Here is a 25,093-nt window from a genome sequence, read left to right as displayed (position 1 = left end):
TTTGATCTGGGCCTTGTTGATAGTTTGAAAATATTTTGCACATAAACCTGTGTGAATCAAGTTTTGTTTTAAACACTAAGTGAAGATGAATTGCTACTGGCAAACACAACAAGTATAATTGCATATGATTAAAAGTATCAGCATGACCTGCAGAGAAGAAGATGTACTTACCAGCAGTGTTAAGGACGTAAAATTGCCCGGTAGTCTTCTAGACTCAGAATTCTGTTAACAGAATGTCTCAAAGAGTGGTTTGAACCAATAAGAACATGAACTAGATTACTTCATGGATATATAACTTTACTGTCAATTAAAACTCTATTTTTTCTTTAAAGTGGTTGTGAGTCATTCTAATTACTTGATGGTTCATTTAAAAAGGATTGATTGGTTCTTGCTGTAAAATTCAATGTCTGCCTCGCCTGAGTCACTTCTTTTGATTTTGGGAGATTGGTCTGTATCCTGTTGACCAGATTTGCTCCACTCACTCGGATTTGATGTGCAGCCCGTCATTCCGTCATGTTCTGGTGGTAAAGTATTGTGTTTTTCCCCCCAGGTGGCCTTTTTGAAAATGTAGCTGTTGAAGCTGAGGCTTTCTGGTCTACCAGCAGAACACAGCCAAGGCCAGGAGTCAGCTCTGTGAGTACAGTGTTCCAAGATGAACAAGAACCAGAGCTGCAGAAGGAGGGCTTTGTGCTAAAGTTTCCAGTTTACTTTTTTGCATTTATTCTCTGAGAGTTGACTGTAGATCCATGCAAACCCAAGGCTATGCGGAAAGTCGTAGTAGCAGGTTGTCGGCAGGTTAAGTATAGAAGTTGCACCTCTACTTCCCACAGAGAGGAATATTCAAGTCTGTGCTGTGTCAGCACCACCTGGAAGCATATTAGGTAATGGAAACCCATCTGTCCTGTGTGAACACAGCGAGGAACTTCATTGGGGAGCTGAATGTTAACTGCTGTAAGCCCTGGGAAATAAACTTTTAAAGAGCTCTGGGTTTGTTTAAAACACATTTTTAAAAACTAAAATATGCAATTTTTCATATCTTATTCGAAGAAAGTGCTTGTTGGTGTTGTTGAGTGAGTGATTATCCAATTAAAGATTCCCTGAGGGTGTAAAACCACGTGTGTTCTTTTTGTTTTTATTTCCTTCACCACACGCTATTGCAAATTAATAGATGCTGGCTTCTTGGTATAAAGTTACCTGGATTCCTATGTGTCCAAACGAGAAAATATTGAAAATGATAAGAGCTGAGCCTAATCCTGCAGAACCCAGGCCAGCTCCTGATTTGATGGAGAAGACTTGAGACTCACCTAGAATCGTAGAGCTTGGCTTGAGCAGGGACTGTATTGTGGTTGATTGATCTCCCCTGCCAAGGATCCATCCATGTTTTCCCTCCCTACTGCATATTCAGGAGGACAATCCCAAGGTCTGCAACCATCCCTCCTGTGGATCTCACCTGGCGGTGGTAATCTGAAATTTCAGGTCACCTAATAATACAATACCTCTTGCTCCCAAACAAGTTTTCTGTCCCCTCATCCCCCAACATTCTTAGCTGTAGGTTTCACTTGCCATCCTGATTTGGCTCCTCTTCCTTGGAGTTTACCCAACAGAGAGAGCAGTGGGATTAGGGATTAGAGCAAAATTAGCTTTTCTGATTTTGTAGCTAGTGGACTGGCTTCTGCTGGATCCTGCAGTGTCTCTTTATTAAGCACAGTTGGAAACCCTGACGTTCTTGGTGTTATGTCCAAGACTCTGGCCACAGAGAATTAGTCTGACTTCACTTAAGCTGCTAGGCTCCCAACACCATGCTGACTTTTTATGCTTTTAATTTTTGGCAGTACAGAACAAGATTTCTTGACCTCAGTACTTTGTCCATTGGTCCTGGATGATTCTTTGCTATAGAAAAATGCCCTGTGAATACAGGTTCAGAATATTTCTGACCACTACCTACAAAAGCAGTATATTCTCTTCTGTTCCCAGTTCTGTTGTCCAAGTTGTAGGCACATGGTTGACAGAACTGACTGCTTTTAAGGAACATTGCTGCAAGAGAAGTGGCCTAAGAAACAAGACTTGGTGACTAGCTACTGGTATATATCACTGATTATATGAGTTTGTAAAATTCTGAGCGTTCTGCCATGCAGCCTAGACTAAGGGTCTCTTTGTGTGTGACTGTTCAGCTTGTATGAAGCTAATGGTTTTGAATGAGATAAATCAGATGTACTGACATTTAACCTGTGCAGTCAAAGAATTTTCCTCGGTAGTAGTTCTGCTCTGCTGGAGAAGAGAGAAGCCATGAGCATACAGATATATGTTTATGGTTAAAGCAGTCATCTTTCCAAAGATATAACTGAGAGACCATGAGGTGACTTAACTGGTAAAAGGCTGCAGCATAAACATGAGAACCTGAACTTGATCCCAACATGAATGTGAAAGTGATCACTAGTGGATCACTGGATTCCATGCAGTCTAGCATCATTGGTAAGCCCCAAGTCCCCGTGAGAGACTCTGTCACAAAAAAACACGAGGTGACTCCTAGGGAACAATAACTGAAGCTGGTCTCTGGCCTACACTTACACTGGCACAAACATGCACGCATATGTAAAAACATACACAACCTCCTCAAAAAATATGCTAGAATATTATTCTTACTTACTAACTTTATCTTGCTAAGTTATTTAGAGTCAAATGTAAAAGAACCCTCAATTTCCATCTGTGGTCCAAAGAATAATCAAGTCAACTACATTTCTGGTGATCTACTGTGTTCTGGTGAGGGGTAGAGGGGACAATGAATGGGAGAAACTGAGGAGTGGGTAAGAGGAGACCGCACCATGCCCACAGGACAGGTGGTCTGTTACTGTGCTTTTAATTTCATCAGCCATATAATTTAAACTCTCAGGCTTATTGGTCTGTACTCATTCTTCCATGGTTGGGAAAGGAGCACCTGCTGAGCTGGTGTTCCAAGTTGGCTGTTAATGTCTACTCAGTGGGAGGGTCCGAATCTTCAAGGGTCCTGTGAATCCAGATAGGAGGAAAAGAGAAATAGAACCTTTCTAAATGCAGTTATCTCTCTTTCTAAATAGAAGACCCTTGCTCTCTGTGTATATGACAATGGACAGAGACAGTCACACACAGATTTAAATTCAGTTGCATCCTGATAGGAGGACATGAAAGAATTGAAATAGGCTGTATAGTGAACTCTGACCCTAGGAACGTACTCTATAATCATCTCCTGTGTCTTGTAGCTATATATTTATAATTCCAAAATCTACTCAGTAGCACTACAAGATTATAGAATCACAGAATTTTGGCACACCATTAAGAGGACCAGAGGAAGGGTAAAAACAAGTTGTCAGTCCATGCTCTAATCTCTAAAGCCTGCTGTAAATAAGCAGTTATTTGAACCCAACTCTCACCTTGTATAAAATTACAATAGATAAAATTTTGACTGGTCACCTATAAGTTTGACCAGTTAATGCATGTTTTATTAACTACTTCATGCCAAACAAAGTTATGGGTTCTCCAGGTAAGATAACGGTTTTGGCTCCTACAGCTCACTATCTCATGGAGGGAGCAGACAAGAAACATGATGTTGTATTATGTTATCATTTTGTCTCATATTGTGCTATGTTATTTCAGAAAATAATAAAGCTGAGCAAAGGAGGTAAGATGGGAGATACTATTGTAGAAAAGAAAATCTAAGTTGAGCTTAAGGTCTTTATAAATCTTAGGTGCCATATTTGACCAAAATACTTATGTTCTCTTGGGGGCTATAATCCCAGGACTCAGAGCATTACAAGTCCAAGGCTATCAGCATGGGCCATGTAGTGAGACCTCGTCTCAAGGCAGCTCCAACAAGAGTACTTTGAAGATGAGTCATAAAATAGATAGCATACAAACTACAATATTGCCAAGGGGTTTCTGTCCTGCCCAGCCCCACAGCTGTTCAGTCTCAAAGAAACAAATATTAATCCTAAACTGGTTAGCCTATTAGCTCAGACCTTTTTATTAACTAATTCTTACATCTTCAATTAGCCCATAATTCTAGTCTGTATTAGCTGTGTGGCTTGGTACCTTTCATCAGCAAGGAATTCTCATCTTGCATCCTCTCTCTCTCTCTCTCTCTCTCTCTCTCTCTCTGTGTGTGTGTGTGTGTGTGTGTGTGTGTGTGTGTGTGTGTGACAGCTACAGACTGACTCTTTCCTCTTCCCAGAATTCTCCTGTTCTGGTCGTCTGGCCTCTGGATTTCCATTCCTGCCCGGTCACCCCACCTATACTTCCTGCCTGGCTACTGGCCAATCAGTGTTTTAATAAAATACAAATGACAAATCTTTACAAAGTACATGACCATTGTCCCACAGCACTACAGTTTTAATGTCATTTTGCCAAAAATAATGGTCCACTAATATTAGCCAAACTTGATTCCACTGATTCCAGATAAAGGACCTTACTAGAACCAAACACAGACAGAACTGTCCCTAGTTAAGCTTGCTCAGTGCTGCTACAGCAAAAATGCTGATGTGTTGAGCAGTTTTGCACGGCAGGTAAAGGCACTTCATTGTCATCCTGTATATTGTGGGGGGAGGGGAGCATTCTTAACGTAAGTTGAAATATTGGAATCTGCATTATGCTATAATTTAGGGATGTAGATTGACCAATATATCCTAATCTATACTTAGAATCACTATTTATCTTACAAATCTAGAAGAGAGGGAGTTTCCACTAATCTAAAAATTCTATACACTTCAGAGTTTACAGTTAGGACCACTTAGTATGATTATGTGCAACAATTGCTCCCTTTCCACCCTGAGATGCTCAAGATTTCATCTTCCAAATCAGCCCATTAGTTCTTGATCTCAGGGGGATGTAGGAGAGCCCCATGGAGATTAGCTATTATAAGTAAGTGCTCCAGTTATAAGAATGACAGACACAAACCTGCTTGAAGCATTTTAAAATTCATTGGATCTGCACTATTAATTTTTAAGGGGCTCAATTTTCATGTTGGAATAAAGTAAACCAGCTAGTTCTCAATCTTGTTATAAACTAAGAAATCCACTAATTTATTCAAGGTGCAATAAGCAGAGTATAGGGTTTATAGCCCCACCGATTAGTTCTGCTTCCACTGGACCTACCAATGGCCTTCTCCAGCCCTCTGGTCAGAATGGGAACTGCTCTTGGAATGATCCTGTTTTTTAGTTTGCTTTCTATGGCTATGATAAAACCAGGACCAAAAGCAACTTGGGGAGTGTGGTGGTTTAAATAGGTCCCCTAGATTCATGTCTTTGAATGTTTGGCCCATAGGGAGTGGCACTTTTAGGAGGTGTGGTCTTGTTAAACTAAGTGTAGCTTTATTGGAGGAAGTGTGTCACTGTGGGAGAAGGTGTTGAAGTCTCCTAGCTCAAGCTACATTCAATGTGGTACGCAATCTCTTCCTGCTGCCTGCAGATCAAGATGTAGAACTCTCAGATACCTCTCCAGCACCATGCCTGCCTGCATGTCACTATATTTGCTGCCATCATGATAATGAACTAAACCTCTGAACTCTAAGCCAGCCCCAATTAAATGGTATCCTTTATAAGAGTTGCTGTGGTCATGGTGTCTATTCACAGTAATAGAAACCCTAACTAAGACAGAAGTTGGTACCAGTGACTGGAGTATTGCTGTGATAGGCCTAACCATGGTTTTCTTTGGAGGAATGTAGACTTTGGGAGTTTATATTAGAAAAGTGGTTGAACACTTTAAGTGGGGCCTCATGAGTCATACCAATAGGAGCATGGAAGGTGGTAATGCTGAAGGTGAATTAAACTGTGTGGGCCTGGCTCAAGTGGTTTCAGAGGAGAATTTTAATATGTAGCCAAGAGACTTTTCTTGTAATATTTGGGTTAAGAATGTGACTGCTTTTTGCTCTTGTCTGGAGTCTTCCTGAGGCTAAAGTTAAGAGATTTGGATTAATTCTGTTGGCAGAGGAAATCTCAAACCAGACTGGTATTGATTGTGTTGTGTGGTTTTAGTGGCCACTCTTATGAAGATCTATAATGAAAAAGAGCAAGCTGAGCAAGTAAAAATAGGAAATGTAGAGATTGAGGAGAAAGGGGGCACGAGAATGTAGAATGGAGCTAAATCCTGTGTTCAAGGAGATAAACAGATTAAGAAATAGAATAAAGGGAGTGGTGACCTCTGAGTAAGACCCTACCCAGTTAAGCATCCAACCTTTGAAAAGGAATTAAAGAATATCTTAGGTCTAGGAATTGCTGTGGAACAGTGGTCTTTCATCCTGTCACATGTATTATTTTAATAAAACACTGATTGGCCAGTAGCTAGGCAGGAAGTATGGGCAGGAAGAAGAGAACAGGAGAATTCTGGGAAGAGGAAAGTGAGTCTGCAGTCATACAGACACAGAGGAAGCAAGATGTGACTGCCTCGCCAGAAAAGGTACAAAGTCACGTGGCTAAAACAGACAAGAATTATGGGCTAATATAAGTTATAAGAGTTAATAAGAAGCCTGAGCTAATAAACCAATCAGTTTATAATTAAGGTAGGCCTCTGTGTATTCCTTTGGGAATAAATGGATGTGGTACCCAGTGGGACAGAAACATCTGTCAATACAGGAATGGTGGTGCATGCTTTTAATCCCAGTACTCAGAAGGCAGAGACTGGTGGATCTCTGAGTTTAAGGCTATCCTGGTCTAGAGAGCATATTCTAGGACATTCAAACTTTGGGAGTGAAGAAAACATCAAAACCAGAAATCTGGTGAAGATGTAATTGAATGATGGTCCATATCCCAGCCCCAGCAAACAGCAGAACTAGGCAGCTTCAGTCACACGGTTCTTGAATCATATAGAATCAGGAGTAGAAGAAAGGGGTTTTGAAATCTTTCTCCATGGCTAAGGAAAGCTGCTGAGGCTAGGAATGTTCCAGGGCTGTCCCTGTTTGGAGACACCATTGTATGAAGTTGTGAAGATGAAGCTTGAATTGCTTTGGATAACCCAAGATGACAGAGATGCCAGAGCCAGGGGATACCTGCCTATGACAGTTGCTAACAGGGCGTGGAACCAGCCCAAGAGAAAAACAAGTATGTTGCAGTCAACTAAGCAGAAAGGAGCTCAGAAGAGCATTTTGACATCAGACATGGAGATGCAGAGTTTGGAGTTTGCCCAGCTAGTTTTTGGTCTTGCTTTGGTTCAGTATTTCCTCTCTACACTTCCTTTCCTACATTTTGAAATGGTAATGTATATTTTTGTGCATTATATGTCGGAAGTATGTGATCTGTTTTTTATTTTTATTTTATAGGGGATTACAGTTAAGAGATTGCCATGAATTTCAGGAGAAACTTTGAACTTTTGACTTTTAAACATTGTTGAGACTGTGATAGACTATAGGAATTTTTGAAGTTGAACTTTAAATGCATTTTGTATTATGTTATAGCTACAAGCCTATGGGAGCCAGGAAATGGAATGTGGTAGTTTGAATAAGTGTGGCCCCCATAGACTCACGTATTTGAATGCTTGGCCCATAGGGAGTTCACTATTAAAAGGTATGGTTTTGTTGGAAGAAGTGTGTCACAGAGGGTACAGGCCTTGAGGTCTCCATATGCTCAAGCTACACCCAGCGTGGTACAGTTTCTCCATGGTGCCTGCTATCAAAATGTAGAACTCTCAGCTCCTTCTCTAGCACTATATCTGCCTTCACGATGCTATGATTCCTGCCATGATCATAATGGACTAAACCTCTGAACTGTAAGTCAGTCCCAGTTAAATGTTTTCCTTTTAAGAGTTGCCATGATCATGGCGTCTCTTCACCACAATGGAAACCCTAGCTAAGATAAGAGGAGAAGATTTATTTGACTTACCATAGTGAAGCCTAAGGCAGGAACTGAAGCAGGGTTCATAAATGAATATTGTTTACTGGCTTGATCTCTATGGCTTGCTCAGCCTGCTTTCTTATACAGTCCAGGACCATGTACCCAAGGATGGTACCACCCACAATGGGCTAGGTCCTTCCACATCAATCATTAATCAAGAAAATGCCCTACAGACTTGCCAACAGACCATCTAATGGAGACATTTTCTGAATTGAGATATCTCATTCCAGACAACTTTAGCTTGTGTCTAGTTGACAAAAGAACAACCAGGACACCTTGTTTTATGTATTCAACTTTCCTTTCTACACTGCACAGCCTTATTAAGTTTACCATATAAATCTGTCCATATTTTAACATTTTTTATGTATTAAACCTTTATTGCTTGTTTTGGAGGCAGGAAATGAGAATGCTTTTATTGTCATAATTTGTTCCTTCACATTATTAGTGTTTGTTGCAAATTTCAATACATCTGCTAAAAATACTCAACCCATGATTTCCACCTCTGGGTAATCTAAAACAGTCACAGCAGCAGGCCACCCGTTTAAAGGCTCTGGTGCAAACTCTTAAGCTTAAGGAACACAGGGATTCTTACCACAATAGAGACAACACAGTGTTGCTTAAGCAGGAGAAGTGCCATCACACTTAGATGAATGCACTGTGGCCACAATGCGACATTAAGCTTCCCTCTTTCTGGCAATCCCTCACCTACTACTGCCTTAAACAGACTAATCAGGTATTTATTCCAAATTTAGTGGACCGGGACTATTCTGTATATCTAGTTGCCTCACCTCTTTGTTTTGGTTAGTTTTGGTCAACTTGAAGTTTAGATGTATCTATAAAGGGGGAATCTCAGTTGAGGAATTGACTCTATCAGATTGGCTTGTGGACATATCTGTAGGGTATTTTCTTGATTAATGATGGATATGGGCCCACTGTGAGTAGTGTCATCCCTGTGCAGGTAGTGCTGAGTTCTATTTAAAGATCAAGCCATGGGGAGCAAGCCAGTAAGCACCATTCCTCGGTTGTCTTTGCTTCATTCAGTTCTTGCCTCCAGAATCCTGCCTGAGTCCCTGCCTTGGTTTTCCTGGATGATGGACTGTAACCTGTAAGCCAAATAAATCCTCTTCTCCTCAAGTTGCTGTTGGTTGTGGTGTGAATCACAACACCAGAAACAAAAATAGAGTACCTGCCTTACTTTATCCCTTCCTTCAGCGACCCTTGTCAAAGTAATCACCCTCATTGTACCCATTCACCCAGGATCTCTAGGTGATAACTCTGAGAACAGATCATGTTTCCCAATGTGGAAATCTCCTGGATTTATGCCTTCCATCTGAAGAACCAGTGCCTCCTCCCACCTGGTTTCCCCAGCGATGTCTAAGGAACAAAAGTAGAGGACCCAGAGCCAGAGCTGTAGCCAGGTAGACAGAAGCTGCACATAGGTCAGATGTAGGCAAAGGACATCTGCCAGCATCAAGTGGAAGGGCTCCCTGCTCACAGTGGGACAAGTAGGCAGGTGACCATCTGCCAGGTGGAAGTATTCTGTAACAGGTACACTCAATATACATGCCCACCGCCTCTTTTCCTGCTAGGGTAGGGTTGTTGGTTGTGCAGAAACCCCAGTTTAGCTGAGGGCTCTTGAAATAGCAACCACTTTCCCTGACTGTCCTAGGGTGATGGAGGCCACAGCAGGCTTTCCTTGGCTGGAAAAGGTACAGTGGGGGAGGGGAGAAGGCACAATGCTCACAAAATGTTGAAGTCTGTTCTGTTCTGGATAGAAACCTGTTAAGGGAACCAGTATGTGGGAGAAAAGCTCCCTCTGGCCTATAGCTCTTTTCATTTGTGGCTCTTCTTGCCCCTCTTGAGCGATGCCACTTTAGGAAAATGATCACCCGTTTATTCTCTTTCCCAGATGAAGGCTGGGGCATTAGTCACTGTGGTTCCCTCACCTGAGACTTCCTTGTGGAATGGTGTCAAAAGTATCAAAATTAGGCATCATTAATTGTATATTCCTTGACATTATTTATTTTACTTGAACAGTATACTTGTAAACCCACCACCCTTTCTTCAAAGAAATTACTCAGTTACAGTTCCTCTTCCTCCACCCAGACATTCTAAATCATAAACTTTAGAAAGGAGACTGTAAATGCTATAAAATGCTAAAGTGGTAAAATCTTAGTGTCAATATCCTGAATTACTCTAATAATCTTTATTATTTTGTTAGAGACGGGATTGGGCTAGGTAGCCCAGGCTGCCCTGAAACTTGAGATCCTTGCATATGAGCTTCCCGGGTACTGGGATTATTTGTGTTCCCCTCCACACCTAGCTATAAAGGTTTTCTAGAGATCAGATGATAGTATAAAAGGGGGAGCTGGAGCGATGGCTCAGCGGTTAAGAGCACCGCCTGCTCTTCCAAAGGTCCTGAGTTCAATTCCCAGCAACCACATGGTGGCTCACAACCATCTGTAATGAGGTCTGGTGCCCTCTTCTGGCCTGGAGGCATACACACAGACAGAATATTGTATACATAATAAACAAATAAATATTTAAAAAAAAAATAAAAAGATAGTATAAAAGGGTACTGGAAATAACATTCCAAAGTTTAATCCTTCCAACCTGAGAAGAAAAGAAAGAGTGGCTGGGCACAGACTGTCGGGTAAAAGATGTTGCTTGTCGTTGATACAGAATGAAAGATAAAGAGTGCTTTAGAAACGTGCAAAGACTTTATCAGTGAATTTTAATGTGAGTTAGAAATTCCTGGAGGATTCTGTGAGGTACATTTCCTGTGACAGTAGCCAACAGCAAATGTAGATCTGGCTCCAGAGTAGGAGTGTGTGCATTCCTTTGTTTTATTTCTTTAATGCAAGGAATTCTAAATGAATAAAGGCTGTCCGTGGTGGGACAGCTGGTAGATAAATTCTATGTGCACTTAATAGTGTTTCTGAAACCCATGCCGTCAGGCCTTGCTCTGGATGGGATGAAAGTTCATAATGATTTTGATGAGATGGAATCAGAGAAGAAAACATTGCACAGTATGGAGTGACAGAGCTGAGCCCTGGGTGTGCCCCCCACAGACACAGGGATCCAAAGAGCTCCCTTTTCTTGAGCAGACGACAGTACTCAGAGACACATTGTTGACTGGCTGACGCCAGATTGTATGTGGGGCTTAAGAGCTGGTGAGATTTGGAAGCTCAGAAAGGCAGAGGCACGAAGGGAAGGTAACATTTTGAAATAGTAAGGAGGTCAAGCTGAATGGGGGAACTGAGATGGGGCAGGGAATGAGCAGGTAGGAAAGGCCTCATTAGACTGCAAAGTGGATGATAGCAGTGTCTGCTGGCTTTTCGAGAGCAAACACAACATGAACAAGAAACACAGTTTTCTTTGCTTTATGTTTAAAAACCACCTATGAGTGAGTACATGTGATAATTGTCTTTCTGTGTCTGGGTTACCTCACTTAAAATAATGTTTTCTAGCTCCATCCATTTTCCTGCAAAATTAACTGTGTAGTACTCCATTGTGTAAATGTACCACATTTTCCTTATCCATTCTTCGGTCAAGGGTCATTTAGGTTGTTTCCAGGTTCTGGCTATGACAAACAAAGCTGCTGTGAACATAGATGAGCACATGTCCTTGTGGCACAATTGAACATCCTTTGGATATATACCCAAAAGTGGTATTACTGGGTCTTGAGGAAGGTTGTTTCCTAATTTTCTGAGAAATCGCTACACTGACATCCAAAGGGGCTGTACCAGCTTGCATTCCCACCAGCAATGCAGAAATGTTTCTACAAACCACAATCCCAGAGAACGTAGACAACAATGAGGACACTAAGAGAGACTTACATAGATCTAATCTACATGGGAAGTAGAAAAAGACAAGATCTCCTGAGTAAATTGGGAGCATGGTGACCTTGGAGAAGGGTTAAAGAGGGGAGGGGAGAGGCAGGGAGGGGAACAGAGAAAAATGTAGAGCTAAATAAAACTCAGTAAACAAATTAATAAAAAAGAAAGAAACACAGTTTTCCTTTATGACTACCAGGAGCTCTGAGAACTTCGGATTTGGATGTGGTGAGAAGGCTCCATGGTCTGATGACCTAGACTAAAATGTCACCTGGGTAATATCTTTCCCTCCCTCCCTCCATCCCTCCCTCCCTCTGTCCCTCCCTCCCTCCTTCCCCCTCCGTCCCTCCCTCCATCCCTCTCTCCCTCCCTCCTTCTGCCCCCCTTTCACACACACACACACACACACACACACACACACACACACACACACCAGATATATAGTGTTAGGACAGTGCCTGGTGTGCAGTGTGCAACATATTCCAGACACAGTAGTGCTCATTCTTAAACTTGCTCCTCCCTGCCAACCCCTCTTTCTTATAGCATATGGAATTTATTTTCTGAGATGTTTATGCAGGAGAATAACCCAATGAGACTCATTGGAGGCAGGGGAATTAATTTGGCAGCAAAGTATAAGGCAGATTGAGAGGGGAAAAACAAGCCCATCACTGAAAAACAAGATAAAGCTTTGCAGACTCCCCTACCCCAAATACTACCAAAGAATGTCTTTTTCAAATGGCTTCATCAATATTTCCTCTATTCTACTGTTAGCTATTTTAAGATGCCCATGACAGTGAGTCTCTGCCTTCCGTCTGCTCTGCTGTGTCGTGGCACAGAAAGGCCTAATCTAAGGATTTTTATATAGACCTTTTGACGTTCATTTTCCAACCATTTTCTTGGGAACAGAAAAGTGTTTGCAAAAACCTTTAAATGTGGAAAGGGAACCAGCCCAGAAGCTTCCTGGAAGGCATCGTAGAGGTGAAGAGCTCTGGTCTACAGTTGTAGATGGAGCGGCAGGACTGTGTCCCGCCACCTGGCTAGCTTTACCCAAAATAATTACACAGAAACTGTATTCTTTTAAACACTGCCTAGCCCATTTGTTTCAGTCTCTTATTATCTAATTCTCACATCTTGCTTTAACCCATATTTAGTAATGTGTGTAGCACCACGAGGTGGTCGCTTACCGGGGAGATCTTAACCTGCGTCCTTCTCGGAGAGGAGAGGTATGGCGACTCACTATGGCGACTGCCTGAAGCGTCTCCCCAACTCTGTTTCCTTTCTCCCACAATTCTGTTCTGTCTACTCCGCCTACCTAATTTTCTGTTCTCTTAAAGGGCCAAGGCAGTTTCTTTAGTAATAATGAAAGTAACACATAGACACTCCTCCATCATACAGTTCAATTTATGTCTTTCCAAAGGAATTGGAATTGCTTTTGCCTTCTTCATCATCCCGGGTTCTTATGAGAGTGAGGCAGTCTTCCCTGGTAAACAAACCCTGTTTCTTTATTTTATTTTATTTTCATTTTCTGGATTGTCATATCCAGAACTGTGCTAGGAGTGACAGACGTATATAATGAACATACTCTACCAGAAATATCACAGATGAGAAAGAGTATTTCAATTTATTATTAAACCTCAGGTAAGTATGGCCTTTCATATTCAAGAACAATCCAGTAAATTCTTGAAACAATTTAAGTTAATGTTTGAGAAGTCTGTGTTTCCATCCCCACCAACACTGGGTATAGAAAAATGAGATCGGATGGGCAGGAATATATGCAATGTTTTTCTGGTTCTTATAGCCACTATTGAAAAATCTTAAAGATTGCAGCACAGTTCCATGAGCATGCCAGGGTATTCTGTGCGGGGCTCAGGTAGATCCTCAAACAGCTAACCTCCACATCAGAGGGCTGTCGTTGCCTGATTATTACTCTCCATGTCATCTGATGTCATTGATCTCTGTGGTTGGGTTGTCCTCCACTGGGTGTCCTGTGTGAAGAGTGGTACCACTCTTAGCTTTTGCACTGTGAGGGCCATAGACGGGGCCGGTCCTGGTTTGTACTTTGTGACTTGGATCCCAAAGCCCTTGTATACCTGTTGGGGAATATTCAATCTCACTGTGAACCCCGAGTTAGAATTTGTATTAATTGAATAAAATTAACCTTGGGTCAGGAGGCTGAGTTAGCAACTAGATGATAGGACTGTAACCACAGAGCATCAGAGGGCATCTGGAGGACATAGAAATATGCACCAGAAGTAGCAGGGAGGGATTCTGAAAATGGAATGACTTTTTTTGTTTTGATGGGGCAGAAGGGCAGACTTTTTGGGAGACACCAGAAAGGAGAGCTAGCGAGTTGCTACTCCACCTCTCTGAGCTAGCAGGTTTTCACCTCAGATTTTGAATCTCAACTTTTATTTATAAATAAAACGATATTTAGTTAAAGCTACCTTTAACATCACTGTCAGAACCAGTGCCTGCGGGAACAGAATCCTGCCAGGCTGTGACCTGAGTGGCTGGGCCTCTGCCAGAGAAGCAGGCTGGTAACTGTGGACTCACAGCTGTTGGCTGAAATAGTAGTAGATTAAGGTTCAGTCACTGTGCCTAAGATAAAAGAACATATACCCACATCCTGGTGTCCATGCTGGCATTTTACTAAAGGTTGCTCTTCTCAATTTTTTCATTTGTGTTTGAAGGTCTTATCCAGTCTAGGTAATAGATTCAAGCTGCCTCAGTCTCTGTGAGTTCATAAATGTGGCAGTCCTGTTGTGTCTACGAGGCCTTGTTTCCTTGGCATCTTGCATCCCAATTGGCTCTTATACTCTTTCTGCCTGCTATGCCAATGATTTCTCTGAGCCCCGAGAGGAGGAACTTAATGAAGGCATCCCACTTAGGACTGAGTGTCCAAAGTCTCTCACTCTCTGCACTTTGTACAGTTGTGAGTCTTCGTGTTTGTTCCTATCTACAGCAGGAGGAATCTTCTCGATAATGGCTGGGTAAGATACTGATCTTGGAGAATGCAGAATGCCATCCAGAGTTATTTTATTACTATGTTCCTGTAGTGGACAGTGCTTACCTCTTAAAGATCATGGAACCTGAGAGAACAAAATAATCAACTTGATTCAGAGTATCAATTTATACTCTGAGGGTTAAGATGAATCACATGAGTAAAGTATACAATCACAAGGACATGCCACACATGGCAAAAACATGTTTTCCCAGAGAGGTATATAAACAAATAACAACAGGCAGTTGTAATGAATAATCTGAAACAAACTCACTCCTATCCATTATTCCTGGGAGGGGCACTAAAGGAAATTCTGAGAACAATTCTGTGTTTTTGAAGAAACTGAGGTTGCAAGACTCTCGTCTTGTTTTCTTGGAGTTTCGTCACAAGTACTCAGAATTCTCCTTGCACAGTTCCATTCTTGGGCTGTGTTCTGATAGAACAGTAGTGGGAGCTTTCCCCTAGGTCCTGGTCTCAGGTTGTTGGCCACCCAAACAGTGTCAGACATGGATTCCATCACCTGGAATGGACCTGAAATCTAATCAGGTAGTGGTTGGTTATGCTCACAATTTTTGTGCCACTATTGTTCCTGTGTATCTCAAGGAAACCATCTTCTCTGTATGTTGGACCATTATTGCAAAACAAAACTCCCATGTAAAGCTTCCAACTAAGTGTTGGAATCAATTTGTACTGGTCCTTGTATATTCATTTGAGTGATGAAATTAAACAAATATTGAATCTTTTGATGCTGGAAGTTCCCCAAGGGCAGGCCCAAGATTGTATCCATCTTCTCAACCCAATATTCATCATACTAACTGATACTAGAATTCATTTGATAAATACCGGTTTCATTATTTACTCTATTGGAGACAATAGTATTGGAAAACAAGAAAAGTCAGGTCAATAAGTTATAAAGGATTGACTTGATCCATTTTCACAAAATGTTTACATGTCTGTTAAAATGTTCTACATCCTTTGGTATTTTTTCCCATGGTGTTTCCTCTAAGAAACATTCCTAACATAAAAATATTTACTCATTTATTTGAAAACATGCTTCTGGAAGATAAAATGATTACATCTTTGGTCGTATAGTAAATAGGCAGAAGACAATTATTTATGAATATGAAGCACAAATGAATTTTCAAACTTAGTTAATTATAAGGTCTTAGAGGAGTCTAAGAACTGGGTTCACAAATCCATTCCTTGCCCTGGGTCTTTGCCGACTTACCTTGAGAACTTTATAGAAAGTGTATGGGGCCAGGTAGTGGTGATACACACCTTTAACTCCAGTACTTGGGAGGCACAGGCAGGGAGATCTCTGTGAGTTTGAGGCCAGCCTGGTCTACAGAGTGAGTTTCAGGACAGCCAGGTCTACACAGAGAAGCAATATCTTAAAAACCCAACCCAAACCAACCTCCCCCAAAAAATCCAAATAAATAAATAAATAAATAAAAACACAAAAACAAAAACAAACAAACAAACAAAACCCCCAAACCATCACTTATGAATTCCAGAGATGACAGTCACAGTCCAATTGTCTAGTTAGTAGAGGCTGCCTTCTCTAACTGGCTGCCTCGTTCTTTTTGAAACTGATTTATTGGGGAAGAGCAAGTACTGGCTTTCATATATGCCAAAAGAAGCTCACATGAGGTAACAACTTATAAATCTCTCTTTCGGTGTCCCCAACCCCCCCCCCCCAATAAAGAAATGAAAGTTACAGTTTCATTACATTGGACTAGGAAGTGTTCTAAAACAGAAGAGAGACCCTGGGGGTAAAAGTCAGAGAATTACATGGAGCTATTGTTGCAGTTAGCGTGAAAATGTTAAAATCCCATTTTAAGGTAGATTAGCCCTTCTGAGCGCTCCTCTTGATTTCCCAGAGAACAGTATCTTTTCCAGGCTGACATCAGACCTGTTCAGAGTAGCCTGTACGCAGCTTCCAGGCAAGTTACATTTGCCAGAACAAAGCGTGGGCGTTAGGTAGCAGGGAAGAGCTGGCTGGCAGCACTTTCCACCTGGAGAAACCATGCCAGGAGGAGCTCAGGGTAGAGTGCCAAGGAAAACACATTCAAATGTCCATGAGAACAAATCAGCAGCTAACATTACCCCACATGTTTGAATTCCCCAAACTACTGTTTTCTCCTTTCGTGTACCCATAAAACCTGCATCTTACTGAGGCGTGTGATGTGATTATACAGATTATGCAAACACCTCTGTATAATCTGAGTGTGTAAATACTTCCAGTCTCTTGGGAATCCCATGTTCAAACCGTGGCTCTTTAAGAGGACAGTAAGTAGGATTTCATGGCCTTGTGTCAGGAAGAAGAGTGAATGACAGGAATTAATTCCATGGGAGAGTGGGTCGGTCTGAAGGAAAAAGATACCTTTGCCTCTTCTGCAAAGATAACTGGAGATTGGAAATTTCCAGGTGAGTGTGTGGACAGTAAATGACTTTACTTAATAACAGGTATTAACTTGTTTATTTTTTGAAACAGCTTTTAATAGAATACGCTCTTCATGTCACCGTTTACTTTGTTTTATTTTTTGCATTTATTTATTTGTGGGGGGAGGTGCATGCCTCCGTGAATGTGGAGATCAGAGGACAACCTGCAGGGAATCTGTCCTTCTGTTCTACCATGTGGGGCCTAGGGTTCAAACTCGGGTTGCGAGACTTGGCAGCAAGTGCCTTTACCATCTGAAGTATCTCATTGGCCCCGGAGCTCTCTTTTATAGATGAAGACATAAGGTCTTAGCTATGTGCTAGCTATAGCCCTTTAGATGTGACAGAAGAGAGCCTCTTCAGAGGGACAGAGGGCAGGGGAGAAGTGACATCCTTGGACAGAGTGGAACTCCATCCCTGTTTTCTAAACTGCTAGAGAACCTCATATGGATATTCTACCTTCTCTTTAAACACAGCTGGCTGAAACACCAAGCTTATCACTACCTCCATCATCCTGGACAGCACTCCCTGTAGAAACTGGTATCCAGGTAACAGAATCACTGTGACATCCTTGGGTACCCAGACAGGAGACTCTGTGTGTGCTTTTGGCTTTCCAGGCTCCTCTGTGGGTTTTGTTCTGCCTTCTTTTGCGAGCTTAGTTACTGCAACTCAGTCAGTTCTCACCCCTGTGTTCTACTTGGGCAACTGAAACTACCAGCAAATTGGAGTATTTTTCTCCCTATCTCCCAAGTGCATCCAGCAAATGCCAGAGAGAAACATTTTTCATGCTTGGGATCTGATCAGGTATCAATTTAATACAAACTTCATGGTTCCTTGTCTGCTAGGTTCTGTCTGTTTTTCAGTCTGCTTTCAGGGATCCTGTAATCAGCTGGGTGTTTGTGCCCTTCTCATCATGAATATATTAAAATCCTAGTGTCTTAAGGGATGATGATGCCAGGGAGGTCGTTAGGAGGCAATGAGGCATAAGGTGGTAGTTTGAGAGATGGGGTTTGCTCCCTCATTAGAAAAGCCCAGAGAGCTTTTCCCACTCCCCCCACCACTATGAGGACACAATAATAACTCAGAAGACTATGACCCAGAAACAAATTCCCATAAGAACCCATCCCTCTGCTATTCTGACTTCAGACTTCAAGCATCCGTAGATATGAATAATAACTTCCAGTTTTTTGAAGCCTCCTAAACTGTGAAACTGTATACAGCAGCCTAAGCTATGGCAGCTCCCATTTTCCCTTTCCCACCATACTGCATCCACCTCCTATCTCTTCTAAGGTTCTCCTAAGACCTTTGCTAGCCTCTTCTTACCCTGTGATGAGCTTCACTGCTTGAAAGCCTCAATCTGAATCCTGCCTCTCCATGAAATCTTTCCTTTTCTCCCAGGAGCAATTTCTTTCTCCCATACCACTGTGTCCATGCCTTACCATTTCCTTTACATTCTGTAGTTATTTTTGTAGAGCTATATCATAGCCCATGGTTTAAGCCTCTATCCTAACTTACCCAGTAGACCTGTATGAGAAAGAACAGCATCTTAGTGATCAGTAGATTCTATTACTTAGTAGTAAGTCCGCTGAAACAATCTGAACGAACATACAGCTAGAAGTCGTGCTAGAAGTTGTCATTAACAATGGACTTGATGGTCCTGGTCTTTTCTCAACCAGATTATCCTTGATAATAGACCACACTTAGAGGGCTCGGGTGGTTGACGAGCTGCATGGAATACGGAGGCTTAGAAACATATCCAACTGTTTTACCAAATGAAGTCCAATCTGGGCCAATTAAAACAAAAGTTAGAAGAAAACTTTAGCTAATCCTGGGCCTCCATCTATAATTGATAATGTAGCACATTTTACATAAAACGTGAAGAACCAAACTCGTGTAACAGAATTTTAAAAAGGGAAGTGAAGGAAACCATCTCCCAAGGAAAGCTAATGCAGACTTAATTGAATGAGGGGGCTAGGTTCCAGCCTTAGCAAGTGGAAGTATTGGACAGCTTCAGACACATGGTTCTGACTTTATAGTCAAGGATACAAGAAAGGGGTTGTGGAATCTCTCTCCTTGACTAAGGAAAGCCTCTGAGGCCAGGTGTTTATCAGGGGTATCCCTGCATGGAGAGCCAGAGAAGCCACTGTGGGAAGCTATGAAGGTGAAGCCTGGATTGTGTTGGAGACCCCAAGATGTTGGAGATGCCAGACAAATAGGATACCTGCCAAGGAGAGTTGCTAACAGTATGGAAGCAGCCCACAGGAGAGAAGTGCGCTGCAGTCAACAAAGCTGGAAGGAGTTAGAGATCCGAAGAGTGCTTTGACATCAGACATGGAGATACAGGGTGTGGAGTTTGCCCCCATGGTTTTCAGTTTTGCTTTGGTCCAGTATTTTCTCCCTATGTACCCTTTCTTTTTCTTTAGAATGGTAATATATATTTTATGTCTCTTTTTGTTGGGAGTATTTGATTTGCTTTTTGCTTTTGCTTTTATTTTCAGGGGTTATAGTTAAGAGATTGCCATGAATCTCAGAGGAGACTGAATTTTTAAACAGTGTTGAGACAGGTATAGACTATGGAGACATTTTGGAGCTGGAATAAATAAATAAATTTTGCAGTATAATATGTCTGTAAACCTATGGGGGCCAGGAAGTAGAATGTGGTGCTTTGAATGAGAATGACCCCCATAAGCTCACAGATTTGAATACTTGGCCACCCTGGAATGGCGCTAATTGAAAGGACTAGGAGATATGTTGGAGAAAGTGTGTCACAGGGATGGGCTTTGAGGTTTTAAAAAGTCCATGCCAAGCCTAGAGTCTCTCTCTTCCTGCTGCCTGTGGATCCAGATGGAGAACTCTCAGTTACTTCTCCAGCACCATGTCTGCCTGCATGACATCATGCTTCCTGCCATGATGATAATGGGTTAAACCTCTGAAATTATAAGCCAGCACCAAATAAATGCTTTCTTTTATAAGGGTTGCCATGGTCATGGTGTCTCTTCACAGCAATAGAACAGTGACTAAGATAATACTTCTAATATTTTGATTCAAATTAATGAACAATAGTGTTTACCTCAGGAGAGTTGAAAGGGAAGAGGCACGTCTAGGCCACATTAGCCCTGTATTAGAGTTTTAAGCAAAACTGTTTTCAAATGATCCACACAGTCACAGGCAGGCCTGAGTAGACCCTGATACAGTGATGAAGGTGGCAAAGGAACAGACTCAGCACAAAGGCAGAGATTCTGTAAGTTCAGTCTCTTTTTACCCATCTACTGGATGTCTGCAGGCCCAGGTGAACAGAGACTATTCCCAGCAAAATTGGCCTTCAGGACTCTGAAAAGTAACCCAGGCAAACATTATCACAACACACGTCTAAGGTGTTATCTATCACAAAACCAGTAGGAGACTAACAATGTGTCAATTGTCCAGCTGTGTGACCTCCAAAATTATTGATTTTTACAACTAAGAGCAACCAAAGCTAGAAGGTTTTCACAGGCGTTTTTCTTTTGTAACAGAGCACAGCCCAAGAGCAGGGCTATTGCATTCCTAATTACTATAACCTTTTCTGTTCACGGTTGTAGGCTTAGATAGGTAATGAGACCACTTTTCCAAAACCAGCCTCATTCTACTGAAAATGATTGCCTAGGTGGGAAAATCCCCATGACTACGCTGACTTCTGACAGAGCTGCAGGTCTGGAAGGACTGGGAACTCACTAAAAGCTGTAACACTCACAGTGGTTTATTACAGCCAAGGGGTGAATATTAAAACCTGCCGAGGGCAGAGCTCCAGGAAGCAGAGTCCAGGATACAGGTGGAGCATCCACTGTCTTCACAGAGTGTAGCACAAATAACAAGAACCCAGAGGCAGATACTGGGGTTCAAGCTGAAAGACCAGAGAACCAAAACAGCCAACCACTAGAGAGCTTTTACCTCTACGAAATCTTCAGACTGAAAGAGAGTGCGAGTTCTTGTCTCATCCAGCCTTATAATCCTCTCTAGTGCTGGGATCCAAGGTGTGCACTACCATTGCCCGGTTTCTGTGGCTAACTAGTGCGGCTGCTGGGATTAAAGGTGTGTGCCATCACTGCCTGGCCTGTATGGCTGACTAGTGTGGCTTCCTTGCACTCTGATCTTCAGGCAAGCTTTATTTATTAAAAAAACAAATAAAATATCACTATTGCAGGGAAAGAGCTAACCAGGGAAAATCAGCCAAGCCAAGTGTCCAAGGGATCTATCTCACAGGGCTTAGTTACTTAGATATGGCTGTCTTCTTTTCTGTAGCTGCTCCAGAGGTGGAATTGATACCACATAACTCAGCACCCTTACCTAACTCATGTCACCAGGCCATTGGTGTGACATCCCTCCTTTAAGGTAAGCAATGGGACTCTTATCTGACAACTCATTTCAAAGGCTTAGTGTCTTAGAGTTTTATTGCTATGGCAACTCATGAACACAAGGCATATACTGTTCCACTGACTAAACCTAGAACCCCAGCCTAATAGGGCCTTTTTCACTATATAGCAATTGAAAAAACTACAAGCATTTAAGAGTTCCTTTTAAGACCACGGAAGAACTGAAAAAATACACACACACACACACACACACACACATTTAAGCCCAGGGAAGTGAACAGTAAAAGCCTTGAAACTTTGATGTGGGATTCCTTTCTGTATGCTATGAATATGTTTTATTACCATTGTTTAATAAAGAAGCTTCTTTGGCCAATGGCTTAGCAGAGCAAAGCCAGGCAGAAAATCTGAACAGAGATGTAGAGAATAAGTAGGCAGAATCAGAGAGATACCATGTAGCTGCCAAAGGACAAAGATGCCAGAATGGAACTTTACCCAGTAAGACAAAGTCTTATAGTGATGCACAGGTCAATAGAAATGGGTTTATATGTAAGAATTAGTTAATAAGAAGCCTATACTAATAAGCCAAACAATGTTGTAATTAATATAGTCTCTGTGTGATTATTTGGGACTGGGCAGCAGGGAAACGAACGAGCAGCCTCTGCTTACACAACTTGGGAACAATTGTCAGTCCTGGTGTGTTTGTCTCTCTCTCTCTCTCTCTCACTGAAAGTAGGTCCCTTAAAATCAAGTTGAATAGAATGTGTATTAAATATTTGTCCTTAAACAAATTACTAATATCTGTGGAATGAGAATCACATTAGCATTCATTTCCTCTCTTCCAGTATCCATATAAAGCAGATTTTGATCTGCAACCTTTTGCTGTAATTAGCCACACGGTGAGTATTATATCTTCCAATGGGTTCTCTGTCTCTCCTGCAAGTTACAAATCTGCAAGTTACAAATCTGGGACTCCAGACCGGCAATTTTGTCAGAAGTCAAGGAGGTCTTGGCAATTTTCTCACCTCTGCAATCATTTTCAGTAGAAAGTGGCTGGTTTTCTACTAAAACAATGATGGAATTATATGATCCCACAGAAGTACCAAGAGAAGTGATTCACAATCTGTGTAAAATGTTCCGTACACCTGATTGATAAAAGTAGATACTCCATGATGACTCACTACTTTAAGAAAGAAGAATGTGCTAAAAACTGGATTAATTATGAACAGCGACTCAATACAATGTTCTTCTGAACAGTGCTGTATCTAATAGACACTGACTAACCCATTCTTTTGATCCTAGGTGGGTGTGTCCGCTGGAAGTGGAAGAGACTGGGAACCCAGGTTTGCTGTTACCTTGTCAGGCCACCATGTTCTTCCAGCTCCCTTCCCGCTGCATCTCTTCTGCTTCTAGTAATTCCCTTTTCTGTGTACTCAGGGAGCATGTGTGCAGACACAACCTCAGAAAGGTCCACTTCCAACAGGGGCAAGTGAGCTTAATGCTGTTTGTCCATTATGTAGAATTAAATCAAGGTGTTGAGACTTTTCATGTGGTCAGTTTTCTGAGCTTCATCATTTGGTAGAACCCATGCATGTTTCACAAATCCCTCTGGAAAGTGGAACCTAAGAAGATCATGATTCAGAGATGTCTGACTACAGTTGATCCACTCAGAAGACAAATTTCTGGCTCCACGTGTGCCTCCTAGTTTAGTATCCTGCTTGATTTTATTCTTCTAAGGGGTCAGCTTCAGGAGGAATTTAGCTGGCAGGTGAAGCCCACCAACTGTCTGATTTTGCAAAGTGCTATTGGCACACAGCTGCACACATTCCTTGAGGACTGTCTATAGCTGCTTTGGGGCTGTGACCACAGACTTGACTTTATGACCCACAAAACCTATGCCATTTAAACCTAAGCCCCTGTAGGAAACATTTGCTGACCCCACTTAAGACCTTACCCTGCCTCTGCTCTGCCATTCCCTGCACTCTCTCTGGTCTTCTGATAGAGACTAGAGCACATTAAGACCTCTCCTGTCCAGGGCTTCCCACAGGAACTTTGCTCTGCCGGAATAGTACCACCTTTCTGGAGCATCCTTCTCTCCAGAGCTGATCACTTCCCACTGTGTCCTAGTTGTTCCCCACCTGAGGAGCTCCTCACCCTAATTCTAGTTTCTTCTCACGCATAAAGTTATTATTTGCGCATCACCCACCGTTTTCCTTCCCAGCACGGATCTCCCTTGGATATTCTTTTTACTTTTGTACTCTCTGACGGCCTCTTTCCGACATCTTGTCTGTGAGTTATGTGAGCAAGGGACAGTGTCTATCTTATTTACCATTCTATCCCCAAAGCCTGGCACATAATAAGGTTCCACAATTAATTGCTGGATAAATAAATGAACAAAGAAGTAAAATTTGCATGTATAATGACCTTCTTTTATTTTGCAGTTTGGATGTTCTCCTTAGCTGTAACGTTTTGCTTTGAGAATGCTTGGTGTATTTTCTCCCCTTTGTTCCAAATTATCAAGGTCATGTTGTATTTAATTTTTTTCTCTCTCCTGTGTGTTAATTTCTCTCCCAGCTTGATGCCATTTGCAAACTTAATGAACACTGTTTGGTTATTTATGGTGTTAGGAACAGAATGGAGAAGACATGTTGCCTGACTGCTCTATTCCACGTGGGCCATTCCAGCAACAGGGGCATTGCATCTTCACAGAGCAGGCATCAGCCCATTCCTGAAGGAGGCACTGGAAAGAGCCAATTAGAATATTAATGAATCCCTTGTAAATTGCATCATGTCTGTTTCAGAGATAGTTGTATGTTGATGCCAGTATATATTTTGATTTCTAGAAAAGCATTCTCCATAAATCAAAATCGATTGCACTTATAAAGTACTCTCTAATTACCAAACAATTTACCTTAAAAACTGTAATAAATGCCTCTTCAGAGGAAAATGAGCAGCCGCAGAGAAGATGAAAACCCGTATGAGTTGCCAATCACAGCCCTGTTAAACTATGGCTCTGTTTGCAGCTGTGTCTGAGCTGACCCGGAAGCTAGGCCGCAGTATGCAGCTCCCTCCACTTCATCAGGCCAGTCTGTAGGCAACCCACAGCCCCCTACACCTCAACACTATGCATGGAGAAGAGAATTTACAGAAGCAGGGAGGACCCCAGGTTTCAGACTGCGGCTCCCAACTGGCAGCTGCAAGTAGCACTGGAAAGTACTTAAAAATGCAGACACCAGGATAGACATGCTAATGTGGCAGAGGAAGCTCTTGGGCCTCAACCCTAGACAAAAAGCTACAGACGGTGAAAGAATACTGAGAGTTGGAGAAATCATCTTTCCCAGGGAAGAGCACGCCAGTTGGTTATCCAATACCAAATGGTCAACCTTGAAAACATAAATATAAGTAACAGCTGGGCAGTGGTGGTGCACGCCTTTAATCTCAGCACTCGGGAGGCAGAGGCAGGTGGATTCCTGTGAGTTTGAGGCCAGCCTGGTCTACAAGAGCTAGTTCCAGGACAGGCTTGATAGCTACAGCAAAACCCTGACTCGAAAAACCAAAATAAATAAATAAATAAATAAATAAATAAATAGATAGATAATAAGTGACATCATATGTACT

General features: G+C 42.0%; 1 protein-coding gene across 2 annotated transcripts in view; it reads left to right on the top strand.

Annotated features, from left to right (window-relative positions):
• Ube3d (ubiquitin protein ligase E3D) overlaps positions 1-22,862 on the top strand; it is a 160,679-nt gene extending 137,817 nt beyond the window's left edge. Inside the window, exons 10-12 of one of the 2 annotated variants that reach the window (XR_005284714.1) lie at positions 21,408-21,497; positions 22,321-22,374; positions 22,778-22,862. Coding sequence is in view for 1 of the 2 variants with exons in the window: in XM_038323493.1 (XP_038179421.1) it covers positions 551-571 (21 nt within the window). In the remaining variant the exon portion in view is untranslated. Of the gene's footprint in view, positions 1-550; positions 1,094-21,407; positions 21,498-22,320; positions 22,375-22,777 lie in introns of those variants that run through there. The other variant, XM_038323493.1, reaches the window with a different exon arrangement.
• The last annotated feature ends 2,231 nt before the right edge of the window (positions 22,863-25,093 follow it).

Source organism: Arvicola amphibius, chromosome 3 (genome assembly GCF_903992535.2).
Source record: "Arvicola amphibius chromosome 3, mArvAmp1.2, whole genome shotgun sequence".
NCBI lineage: Eukaryota > Metazoa > Chordata > Mammalia > Rodentia > Cricetidae > Arvicola > Arvicola amphibius.
This window is presented reverse-complemented; position numbering and strand designations above follow the sequence as displayed.